The sequence below is a fragment of the Panthera leo genome, chromosome A2, assembly GCF_018350215.1.
Source record: "Panthera leo isolate Ple1 chromosome A2, P.leo_Ple1_pat1.1, whole genome shotgun sequence".
In the NCBI taxonomy this organism is placed as follows: domain Eukaryota; kingdom Metazoa; phylum Chordata; class Mammalia; order Carnivora; family Felidae; genus Panthera; species Panthera leo.
Genome location: NC_056680.1, coordinates 156,083,135 through 156,095,443, shown reverse-complemented (window position 1 = coordinate 156,095,443; position 12,309 = coordinate 156,083,135). Strand labels below are relative to the sequence as shown.

General features: G+C 41.1%; 1 protein-coding gene across 4 annotated transcripts in view; it reads left to right on the top strand.

Annotated features, from left to right (window-relative positions):
- The window catches only part of TCAF1 (TRPM8 channel associated factor 1), a 40,864-nt gene that overhangs the window by 7,993 nt on the left and 20,562 nt on the right, over window positions 1–12,309 (top strand). For all 4 annotated transcript variants that reach the window (XM_042926913.1, XM_042926912.1, XM_042926914.1 and 1 more), the window contains exon 2: window positions 1,107–1,740. In XM_042926913.1, coding sequence (XP_042782847.1) covers window positions 1,121–1,740 — 620 coding nt within the window. In that variant the 5' untranslated portion in view covers window positions 1,107–1,120. The remainder of the gene's footprint in view (window positions 1–1,106; window positions 1,741–12,309) is intronic.

The following is a 12,309-nucleotide window of genomic DNA, read 5'->3' as shown; positions in this document are numbered from 1 at the left end:
GGTGTCCTGATGATGAAAACACATCTGCTCTTGAGGGGATCGCTCCAGTGCCGTGCCCATAGTGGAGGTCAGACTGTAGCACATCCCGAGCAGGGAGCTCACAGGGAAGCAGCAGAGGATTTATGCGAGGCCACAGCCACAGACATACACACCCGTCTCCACGGTGTCTGGGCACAAGTGAGAATTGGCCATCGTTTCATAATGTGTTGCATACATTCCGCTTCTGGATTCAAGCCACAGAGGACTTCCGCTTTCCTCTTCTCCAGCTGTGACTGTGACCAAGGACACTTCTCAGAGGACGCAGGCTTTCCAGACTGAAATTCTGGGGTCCCCGAGCTGCACTTAGTGAGATCGGTGTGGGAGCTGAGTGGGGTGGGGACAGCATGCTGCACCAGTGTGTGTGTTTCCGGTGGCTGCTGTAAGACATTCCCACGAACTGGGGGACTTCAAACGGCAGAAATCTATTCTCTCCCAGTCCCGGGGGCACAGAAGTTTGAAGTCAAGGTACTGGCACGGTGGTTCGGTCTGCAGGTTCTGAAGGAAAATCTGCTCCTCGCCTCCCTCTCTTGGCTTCTAGTGCTCACCAGCAACCTTTGGCCGCCCTTGGTGTAGATATATCACTCCCATCTCTTAGCATTCTCCCCTGTGTGTCTTGTCTGCATCCAGATTTCTTCTTAAAGGACGTGAGTCATTGAATTAGGGCCCGCTCAAATCCAGTATGGCCTCATCTTAACTGGATTGTACCTGCAAAGACCCTATTTCCAAAGAAGGTCGCATTCACAGGTACCGGGAGTTAGGACTTGAACGTATCTCTTTGGGGACACAATTCTGCCTTCATTTCTGTTTGTTTCCTTCTGCGTAGAAAAGTGCTGGGCTCTTTTAGTTTAACCACAGGAGTTTAGGAGGACTGGTCAGGGTGCGATGCATTCTCCCGGATTGGATACCTTGACCCCCCTTGGTGAGTCCCTGAGTCATTTCATAGAGTCAGTCTCGTCTGCATAGACAGAAGAATTGCCCCAGCTGGGGGAGCAGTGAACTGTTTGGCTTGTTTATTTATTTGTTTATCTGTCCTTCCCCAAACTGAGTCTTTGATTTTCTCTCTACAGAAGCCGATCCAGCCATGGCGACTCCCTCTGCTGCCTTTGAGGCCCTTATGAATGGAGTGACCAGCTGGGATGTCCCCGAAGATGCCATCCCATGTGAACTGCTTCTCATTGGAGAGGCCTCCTTTCCGGTCATGGTGAATGACATGGGCCAGGTCCTCATTGCTGCCTCCTCCTATGGCCGAGGCCGCCTGGTGGTGGTGTCCCACGAGGACTACTTGGTAGAAGCCCAGCTCACTCCCTTTCTCCTCAATGCAGTGGGTTGGCTTTGTTCTTCCCCTGGGGCTCCCATTGGCATACACCCGTCCCTGGCACCCCTGGCCAAAATCCTTGAGGGTTCTGGGGTAGAGGCGAAGATTGAGCCTGAAGTGAAAGACTCCCTGGGGGTTTACTGCATTGATGCCTACAATGAAACCATGACAGAAAAGTTGGTCAAGTTTATGAAACGTGGAGGGGGCTTGCTCATTGGAGGCCAGGCCTGGGACTGGGCCAACCAGGGCGATGACGAAAGGGTGCTTTTCACGTTCCCTGGCAACCTCGTGACCAGTGTGGCCGGCGTGTACTTCACTGACAACAAAGGGGACACAAGTTTCTTTAAAGTCTCCAAGAAGATGCCCAAGATCCCAGTCTTAGTTAGGTAAGTGCATTTACCCTGGTGGGGATTTGGTTGCAGGTTCAAAAACAGACATGGTTCTTGTCTTTAGGTTGCTCCCAGGCTAACAGAAGAGAACTTGGCACTTAGGCATTGATTCACCCTAAATCAACCAGATTTTAAAAATACCCTGAGGCACAGGAGGGTTCCTGCCTTCTCAGACCAGGCACTCAGACCAGACCATTGCTGTTGCCTCCCAAGACCAGACCACTTGGCTCTTTGAGCAGAAAAACTTCTTAGTGACCATGATGTTCCCTGACGTCTAGCTTGAAATATGTTGTTTGTGCTAAGTCTAAGAGTTAGGGGAGGATTTTATGTCTGCAGGCAAAAGACCTGATGATGGAGAATGAGGGACACCGATGATGGGTACAGAGACAGGCTACATGGAAGGTTCTTTAAGAGCACTAACCAGCCTGTTCTGTGCACACTATGCTCCAGCATCTCATACAGTGCTGGACGTAAGCAGGTTTGTAGATGCTCAGTAAACACGTGTTGTCTGGTGACTGGATGGATGAATGAGGGAGAGTAGAGGCGGGTGTAGTTCCAGGAGTAGAAGAAGTGTACCAGGCCACACCCTGTTGTACATTAAAACTCACAGCATCCTTAGAGCAAAGAGCACTGGTATTTCTGACTGGTGGGAGCATGGTAAAGTAGGGTTGGGTGAGGAAGGCACAGCAGGGTTAGAACAGACATACAGATCATGGGCTGTGGCCTCTTCTTGGCATGGAACATTTGAAACAAAACCCCATATGTGCAAGGAGGAAAGACACGGTTATTCTGGGGCATAGTGATTGATCAAATTGATCAAATTTCAGTTTACCAATGACCTTCATCCTAAGGAATAGGGAGGGAAGGCTTGGCCATAATTCTCTTTCTTAACTACCTAACCCCCCTTACTTGCCTTCAAAGATGTTTTTCTCTATCAAAACCATACTTCTTTTTTCTTTGGCTCTACCTAAATCATCTCTCATCATCAGTGATTCTGAATTGCGGGTGGAGCTCGGTTGTGTGTGTGTGTGCACTCATATATGTGTATGCACATGTGTAAAATCAACTGGAAGACTGATGCTTGAGGGGAAATCAGAGTTAATAAGGCAAGCATGCAGACTCTGTTGTGGAGATTGTGGGTTTTTAGTTTTGGTTGTTAACTAGGTGAGACTGCATCACAATCATTGACTGTCTTTACTTCTACAGGTAGCTATAGCAAAGCATTGCTCATGTTAGGTGGGTCATTTTAGACGTGTAGATGGATTGAAGATGGCAATACTGATTTTCCTGAGCTGAGCGTGTGCATGTGTGTGTGTGAGGGAGAGAGACAGAGGCATGAAATACTGATTAAATGCATACGTTGAGGTTAGTATGGGAAAAGAGAAAACAAGAACCCTCTCCTCCTCTCCCCATAGTTTTAATATTCACTCTCTTGTAGCCAAGGCTGAAAAGTAGACGTTGAGGGATATTTCTCCCACCTGATGTTGTTGCAGTTGCTAAACTATATACTTATCCACATTCATTAATTATAAACCTAAATCTGGGGCCCCTGGGTGGCTCAGTCAGTTGAGCATCCAACTTAGGCTCAGGTCATGATCTCACAGTTCGTGAGTTCCATCCCCACATCAGGCTCTGTGCTGACAGCTCAGAGCCTGGAGTCTGCTTCAGATTCTATCTCCCTCTGTCTCTATCCCTCCCTTGCTCGTTCTCTCCTCTCTCAAAAATAAACATTAAAAAATTTTTTTAATTATAAACCTAAATTGAGTGGCTTTTACTTTATGTAAATTAGACCTTAATAAACCTTTAAAACTAGCGTTTTTATTTTTATTTATTTTTATTTTTTAATTTAAATTCAAGTTAGTTAATGGGCGCCTGGGTGGCTCAGCCCATTGAACGTTTGACTATTGATTTCAGCTCTGGTCATGATCTCACAGTTTGTGGGTTCAAGCCCTGCACTGGGCTCTGCGCTGACATTGTGGAGCCTGCTTGTGCTTATCTCTGTCTCTCTCTCTCTGCCCCCTGCTCCCCCGTTCATGATCTCTCTCTCTTTATCTCTCTCTCTCTCAAAATAAATAAACATAAAAAAATACAATAAGATAAATTTAAGTTAGTTAACATACAGTGTGGTATTGGTTTCAGGAGAAAAAATAGATTTTTTAATAGCACTTTAAAAAAAATAATCAGAGACAATCAGATTCATGTCCAAGGATATGCAATGCAGCACTATTTGCAATAAGGAAGAGTAGTATAGTTAAATAAATTATAGAATTATTAACCAACCATTAAAACTATTTCCAAGAATATAGTTTTAGGCATGGGGAAAAGGGCATGGAGAAAACCTCTCAGGGGGTACTATGAAATGAAATAAAGTAGGATACTAACCTGTTGTTCAGTATGTTCCCACTTCTGTTCAAAAAATATAGCTATGTGTAGAAAATATTATCAAAGGAGAAGGCCATAATATCACTTCACATACAAGAACATTAAAGACAAGAAAAATAATTTAGAAGTCCTGTCAAAGATCTTCCACATCTATCAATGCACCATTCTATGACATAAACAAAAAATATAAAACCAAATTTAAGTCTCCTAGTTCAATTTTTTTGACATCTCTGATATACATATAAATGTGTGTGTGTGTGTGTGTGTGTGTGTGTGTGTGTGTGTGTGTATTGCCAATTGCCAATACTTTTGAATTATGTTTCTTCTTCATGGATGGTCTTTTAAACCACTTTTTCAATATTGTGGGATCTATTATTTTTTTAATTTTCATTTCATTTAAAAAAATTTTTTTTTAAGTTTATTTATTTATTTTGAAAGAGAGACAGCACGTGCATGAGCAAGGGAGGGGAAGAGAGAGAGGGAGACAGAGAATCCCAAGCAAGCTCCCCGCTGTCATTGTGGAGCCCAGTGCAGAGCTTGATCTCACAAACCAAGAGATCATGACCTGAGCCAAAATTAAGAGTTAGATGCTTAACCGACTGAGCCACCCAGGCGCCCCTAATTTTCATTTTAAAAAGTAATGTCATAAACTCACAATACAACTCTTTTCGTCTTCATATATTATTTTCCCCATTCATCCATAATTTTACATCATTGTCCTCTTAGTACACATGCTAGTTTGAATTCTACTCACGAATATTTTTCATTCTATATAGTCTTTAAAGTTATATTTGATTCACTTCATGAGAATGCAGTGCATACACCATATTTATTTAATCATTTGCCTGCTGTTGAGCATCTGGATCTTTCTCTACTCTTGTTCTTATAGGTAGTACTGCAGAGAATATCTTCAAAACATTTTAGAAGTATTAGACAATACAAGACACCAAGATGATTCTATTAGAATTCAAGGGAGATTATTTCCATCACCGGCTGAGCAAGGTTCAGATGGAAAGCCCCTATGGATTTAGTTACTCTGCCAAAGTATCTTATTTATTTTTAAACCCTCATTTAAACAGAAGAGTGTGAATTAAGCTAACCTTAATCTTATTCCTTGCATATTTCTTACTAAATTAAATTCTACATACGATCCTGGGATCCTCTTAGCCTTCTAAAAGAGTAAACTATCCGCAGGTTGTTATCAAGATGAATCACATTTTTATCAGAGGAAGAGTCTAATTTATGATCAGAAAAATAATATCCCTAAGTAATTAAACCAGATGATCTACTTTTAGCCGGGTGAGAATACCCACAGTTGTCAGGACATGAGCCTCCTAGTCACTGCCCTGGTTTCCTGCCCGGAAAGCAAAGCGTCATCATCTGCATTTAGAACACTAGCCTCCATGGGCCGCCTGGGTGGTTCAGTCGGTTAAGCTTCCGACTTAGGCTCAGGTCACCATCTCATGGTTTGTGAGTTCAAGCCCCACGTCGGGCTCTGTGCTGACAGCTCAGAGCCTAGAGTGTGCTTTGGATTCTGTGTCTCCATTCTCTGTCTCTGCTCTTCTCCCGTTTGTGTTCTCTCTCTCTCAGAAATGAATAACATTAAAAAAAATTTTTTTATTTTAAGAAAAACACTAGCCTCCACGTGCCCCGTAAGACCAAGCCACATGTAGGCTGTTCCCTGAGCGATTTCTACTCTCCTACCAGCTTCATTCAGTGCCTCGATTGTGCCTTGGCTCTGAGGCCAGTGGCACTGCACTTTATGTGCAAAAGAAGCCTCAACTTCTATTAAGTATTTCATTTGAAAAACACTGGGTCCATTGTCATAAACTACCTGGTCCCATTGCAGGACTCAGTATTCATATAACCTGGAAAAGGCCCAGATTTTAGAGTAGGCAGACTTCAGTAAGTTCCCAAGCTCTGTCTGGTGCATGTGCTATAACCTGGTGTTGGAGCCACCCTCTCTAAGCCTTATCTTCAAAGTGGGATTAACAATGACTACCTTTCAGGGTGGTTGTGAGGATTAAATGAATGAAGAAAACACGCTCAAATACCTAAGGCACTTTAATTATTCTGACATCCAGCCTCCACACTATGGTATATAAGTTGTAGGATGCCATGAATATCATTCCCAACCACTGATGATTACCTAGCATCCATCATTATGCTGCTTTACCCAGGTCATGTGTGTTCTCTGAGTTGTGTAAAGTATTGGCCTTTTAGGAAATTATGTATTTATTTTGAGAGAGAGAGAGCATGCGCATATGTTCTCGTGCAAGAGGAGAGGGGCAGAGAGAGAGGGAGAGAGAGAATCCCAAGCAGGCTCCAAGTGGTCAGCACAGAGCCTGACACGAGGCTCCATCCCACCAACCTTGAGATCATGACCTGCGCTGAGATCAAGAGTTGGACGCTTAACCGACTGAGCTACCCAGGCACCGCAAATATTGGCATTTTTACTCATGTTTTCACCTACTTCCTCTACCAAACTGAAGCTGCATCATCACGATCAATTGCCACATTTTATCCTCTTTATATATTTAATAAAACAGGTACTAGGGACCGAATTGGCTCCACCAATAAGAGATGTGATGTAAATTAAACGCATCATTAGATGTTCAACCTAGGGAAGTTTAGGAGAGGAGGAGGTTAGGGAGACAAACCAGAATAGTTTGTCTAGTCCCTCTTTTGGATAAGAAGTCCCTTATCTCACTTTTACCAAAATCTCAGTCTTCTATTACAGAGTTCTATTAAGGAATGTTGTTCGTTCATACATTTATATAGCCAGCAATTTACTGAATATATTCTATGTCCCAGGCAGTATTTTGTATGTCAAGACAATGATTTCCAAAGATCTAGTAATTAAAAACACAGAAACCTTCAGTAACAAGAGCTGGAAGAATTTACAAAAAACAAATAACTGTGTTAGGAAGAGGGCTGTGATACTGAGTTTCACTGGAACCTGGAAACCTGTGATCTTCCTGCCAGTATATGCAGCAAGACATGCTTGGCATGCATTTCACCTCTTCTTCCCTCTAAATGGAAAGTGCTGGAGTAGAACATCCTTGTCCTCCTTTTAGCTATTACTCCATTGAGACTGGTTTTCTGTCTATGGTGATCCCCATATATATTCAGTCACCAGAGATGCATAGAAAAGAATGTTATCCCAACGGTCGTGCTCTCCAATGTCTGCATGCTCCAAATTCCTTGGCCCTGTGAAACCTGAATTGACAAACCTTACGCAGATATTAATTAATAAGCTTACTTATAACAAGGATCCACAAATCGTTGGAGGTCATTGCTTGTTACGTGTTAGGAATATTCAGAATGCTAACTATAGAATTTTATGTCAGGATCATGGCTGGGCGTGGTGGGGGTAAATATCCTCACCTAACTCCTACTCTGTCCTCACTGCATGCTTAGTTATGTAGGCTAAAATTGCATAAACTGGTTCTCAAAAAATAAACAAGACATTTCAGAGAGCGAATCCAAGTGGAAAGACAGGCCATGTTAGAAGAGTAATTGCTAGGGGCTCCTGGGGGCTCAGTTGGTTGAGCTTCTGACTTCTGCTCAGGTCATGATCTCGCGGTCCGTGAGTTTGAGCTCCATGTCGGGCTCTGTGCTGACAGCTCAGAGCCTGGAGCCTGCTTCGCATTCCGTGTCTCCCTCTCTCTGTCCCTCCCCCACTCATACTCTGTCTCTCTCTCAAAACTAAATAAACATTTTAAAAAATTTTAAATAAAAAAAAAGAGGAATTGCTAAATCACAATTTAGATTGCTTTCCCTTTTTTTTTTTTAACGTTTATTTATTTTTGAGACAGAGACAGAGCATGAACAGGGGAGGGTCAGAGAGAGGGAGACACAGAATCTGAAACAGGCTCCAGGCTCTGAGCCGTCAGCACAGAGCCCGACGCAGGGCTCAAAATCATGGACCGCGAGATCATGACCTGAGCCGAAGTCAGCCGCTCAACCGACTGACCCACCCAGGTACCCCTGCTTTCCCTTTTTATGAACATTTTCTTCCAGTTTCAAAATACATGCTTGCTGGAAAATAACAGAAATAATCCAGAAGTAGGCAAAGTAAAAAGGGAAAGATCTTCATCTCTGCCTGTCCCTCTGCCCCTGCTGATTTGTTCCTCCAGAGTTTGGACTCTATCTTTTCTGACTTTTCCCCCATTTGTGTGGGAGGACGGTGTGGAAGAGCTGGAGGAACAGAGAGACAGAGACAGAGACAGAGAAACCTGCAACTTGGTTTTCCACTTAATTATCTTGAACATTTTCCACGTGCATCTTTCTGATAATGTGCATCATCCTTCAGAATGGCTGTATAGCGTTTTGCGTTGGATTGTTCCATAAGTCATTTAACTATACGCCTGTTAGCACACAGTAAAGTTACTTTCTAATTCTTCTGTAAATAAAGATATAATGAATATCCTTTCACTGAAACCCACACAGGCTGGATATACACTTATTCATTTTAAGTGCTTGGCAGTTTCCTTTTAGAAATTTCTTATTTTGGAAATCTTCAAACATATATATTCATAGAAATAGAAATAAGAGCAGTGAACAAACACGCATCCGTCACCCAGCCAGTGCAATTCTCAACTACCAGCTAACTGTCTCCACTCACCACCTTCCTACCCCTTTCCTCCCTCTTCCAGTTTGTTTTGAGCAAGTCTCTGACATTGCATCATTCTGTCCATAAAATAGTGTATCTCTAAAAGACAAGGACTGATCTTTAAATATAACCACAGTACTGTTATCACATATTTTAAATAGCATTACTTTTTCTGACCTAGCAAATTATCAGTAACAATATCGTTTTTTGAGAGCATTCTGTAAGTATTCTCTCTTACGTACATATGTCTAAATTTATCCCTTAGAGAAACTGGATTATTCATATTCTCCATAAATTACTTAATTTTTGCATACTTGATCTAAAAGAGATCTCTAAGACAACTGTTCCAAACTCCCACTGAGATTTTAAAACTGAACTTGGCTTTTATTTCCCATATTTTAAAACTATATTTTGGTATCCTGAAAACTCCTGAGTTTTTTTCATGGTGTGTACATTTTGTCAGAACATACCCTTTCTAGCAACTGGTGTTTTTCACCTTGAATTCTATTTTGTGTAGTATGTAGTTACTATTCCTATTTTTTGTGTTTTGCTTCTCGTTTTGTTTTGTTACTCTTTCTATGTTTTTTTCTAAAAGGTTTGTCTCTTAGTGTAAATCTGATTTTTTAACCTAATCATAGTGCCTCTGTGGTTTACAAGGTAAATAATCCATTTATATAATAAAAAAAATTGATGTTCTAGATACTATAATCTTGCTCAATATTTTGTTATACTTTCTCATTGCTTCTTTTAAAATTTTCCTTTACAGCCTTTTGCTCCATTGGTTGAGTTTCTTTTTCTCTTCTCACTATCTGGAAATTATACACGATTTTTCTATTCTTCTTATAGCTATCCTTAATTTTTTCCCACATCTTTATGTAAAAATTTTTCACACTTATGGGAACATTGCAAGAATAATGTAATGATAACCATACCCTTCACCTAGATACGTCAGTGACTAGATTTTGTCACATATACTGTATAAACATACAGAAACAGATTACTTTGCCTAACCATTCGAGAGAAACCTATAGACGGAGTAACACATCACATCTAAATACTTCAGTATATATCTCCTAAAGACAAGGGCATTTTCCAGTATAACCATAATACAATGATCTAAAAAAAAAACAAAAAACAAAAAAACAAACGGTGCCATTGATACAACACTATTATTTAATGTCCATGTTCAACTGTCTGCAATTACCCCAACAACATCTTTTTTTAGATTTTTTTTTTTAATATAGGATCCAACCAAAACTTTGCCAGCTTTTCTTATCTTTCAGGACACTGGTGTTTTTGAAGCATCTAGCCCAGCCATTTTGTGGAATGCCCCTCAGTTTGGATTTGTCTAATTATTTTCTCATGATTATACTCAGTCCAAACATTTTTTGGCAAGAATACTACATAGGTGACATTGGGCTCGTTACAAGGTATCAAATTGGGAGGCATATGACATCAGTTTTATTGTTACTGGTGATGACAGAATTGGCTATTTAGTTAAATTGGAGTTTGCCAGATTTTCCTAGTGTAATAGTGCCTTTCCCCCCTTTTAACCAGTTTAACCTATGGTGTGACAATTTGAGAGTATTAATGTCCTGTTCACCAGCAACCTTCCACCCAGTGGTTTTAGCACTAGTTGATGATCTGTGCCCGGGTCAATATTTACAAAAGTGATTACTTCTACTGCACACGGGTACTTCCTGCCCCTTTCTTAAAGATTCATGTCAAACATCACCTCTTCCAGAAAACCTCTCCCACCCTCTCCCATTCTGACATGGATGTCTCTCTTCTGAGCACCTGTAGCAACCTGACCTTCTAGCTGAGTGTAGGTTTACTTGTAGATTTCTGCCAGAATTGGTTGGGATCCCTCCCCACCCCCACAACATTTGTTGTTGATTTTGTGGTGGTTTTAAAATTTTGCTTGAGTATCACTCTGTACTCATGGACCCTTTTTTTTTAAGTTTATTTATTTTGAGAGAGAGAGAGAGTTCGAGCGGGGGGGGGGGGGGGCAGAGAGAGGGAGAGAGAGAACCCCACATAGGCTCTGTGCTGACAGTGCAGAGCCGGATGTGGGGCTGGAACTCATGAACCATGAGATTATGACCTCGGCGGAGACCAGGAGTCAGATGCTTAACCAACTGAGCCACCTAGGCGCCCCACACATGGACACTTTTAAAAAAAAATCAAATATAAATCATTTATAGTGCGTGTTTTTGGAAGGTCATACTGTCTCAAATTTGGCAAGTGCAAAGCCCTATTAAGCTGCCTCCTAAATCATTTGACACGCCCCATCAGTTTTCTTGTATTTACTCAGTGTCTGGTACAACAAGACGTTGCAGGTTCATGTTGTCCTTTTCTAGTCCAAAACCAGATTCAGCCATTTCTTCAAGAATTCTTAGCTCCTTTTGGTGGTGAATGGTATTTAGAAACTATGGTCATCACAGTGTACTCACTGCTGTTGGACTGTCCTCATTCCTGGGCTCCTCAGAAGACAGCCAGGAAATATTGATCTCATAATCATAAGTTCATACTGATACCCCCAGTTTGAATCCAAAACCACAGGGAAGATTCCCTGTTTGTATCTTCCGTCTCCCATAATGTGAATACTGGTTTCCACAACTTCAGTATTTACTCATTAGCTCAGTCCTACAGTGCGCACAAAATAATTTCATGATTACTATTCCCACAGTATAGCCAAGAGCATAAATAGTAAGTTTTAAAGATTTCTTTGTATTTATTTTTATACTCAGAATATACTTCACTGAGCGTAGAATGTCCGAGTACTGTGTTCAGAAGGTACTTGGATTGTTTGTTTTCATTTGGTCCTACTTTTATTTAATGTGGGTTTTTGCCTATATTTGCTTATTTAATTTTATTTTTTGAATGTATTAAGTACTGACATGGTTGTAACAACAAAGTACACTTCTTTATTTTTTTTTAAGTTTACTTACTTATTTTGAGAGAGAGAGGGAGCATGCACGAGTTGGGGAGGGGCAGAGAGAGACGACTTTAAGCAGGCTCTATGCCACGTGCGGAGCCTGACAAATGTAGGGCTTGATTAACCTCCATGAGATCATGTCCTGAGCTGAAATCAAGTGTCGGACTCTTAACAGCCACCAGGCGCCCCTATACATAGTATGTTCTGATCACAGTGGTACTGCACTAGAAATCAATGGGATAAACATATCTGGAATATCTAAATATTTGTAAGTTAAAAAATACATGAATACCCTACAAGTCAAAAAAGAAATTGCCAAGGAAATTAGGAAATGTTTTGAACTGAATAAAAATGAAAACACAACATGCCAAAATTTGTGTAATGTAGTGAAAGTAGTGCAGAGAAAGAAAGGTGTACTTTTAAATGCTTTTATTAAAAAAAATGAAAGCCTTAATTTCAGTGGCCTGAATTTCCACATCAAGAAGCTAAAAAAGAAAAAAAAGAAAAAGAAAAGAAAAGAAAGAAAAGAAAAGAAAAGAAAAGAAAAGAAAAGAAAAGAAAAACCTGACCCATAATATGTGGAAGGAATAAGAAGACAATGAAGATGAGAGCAGAAATCAATGAAACAGGA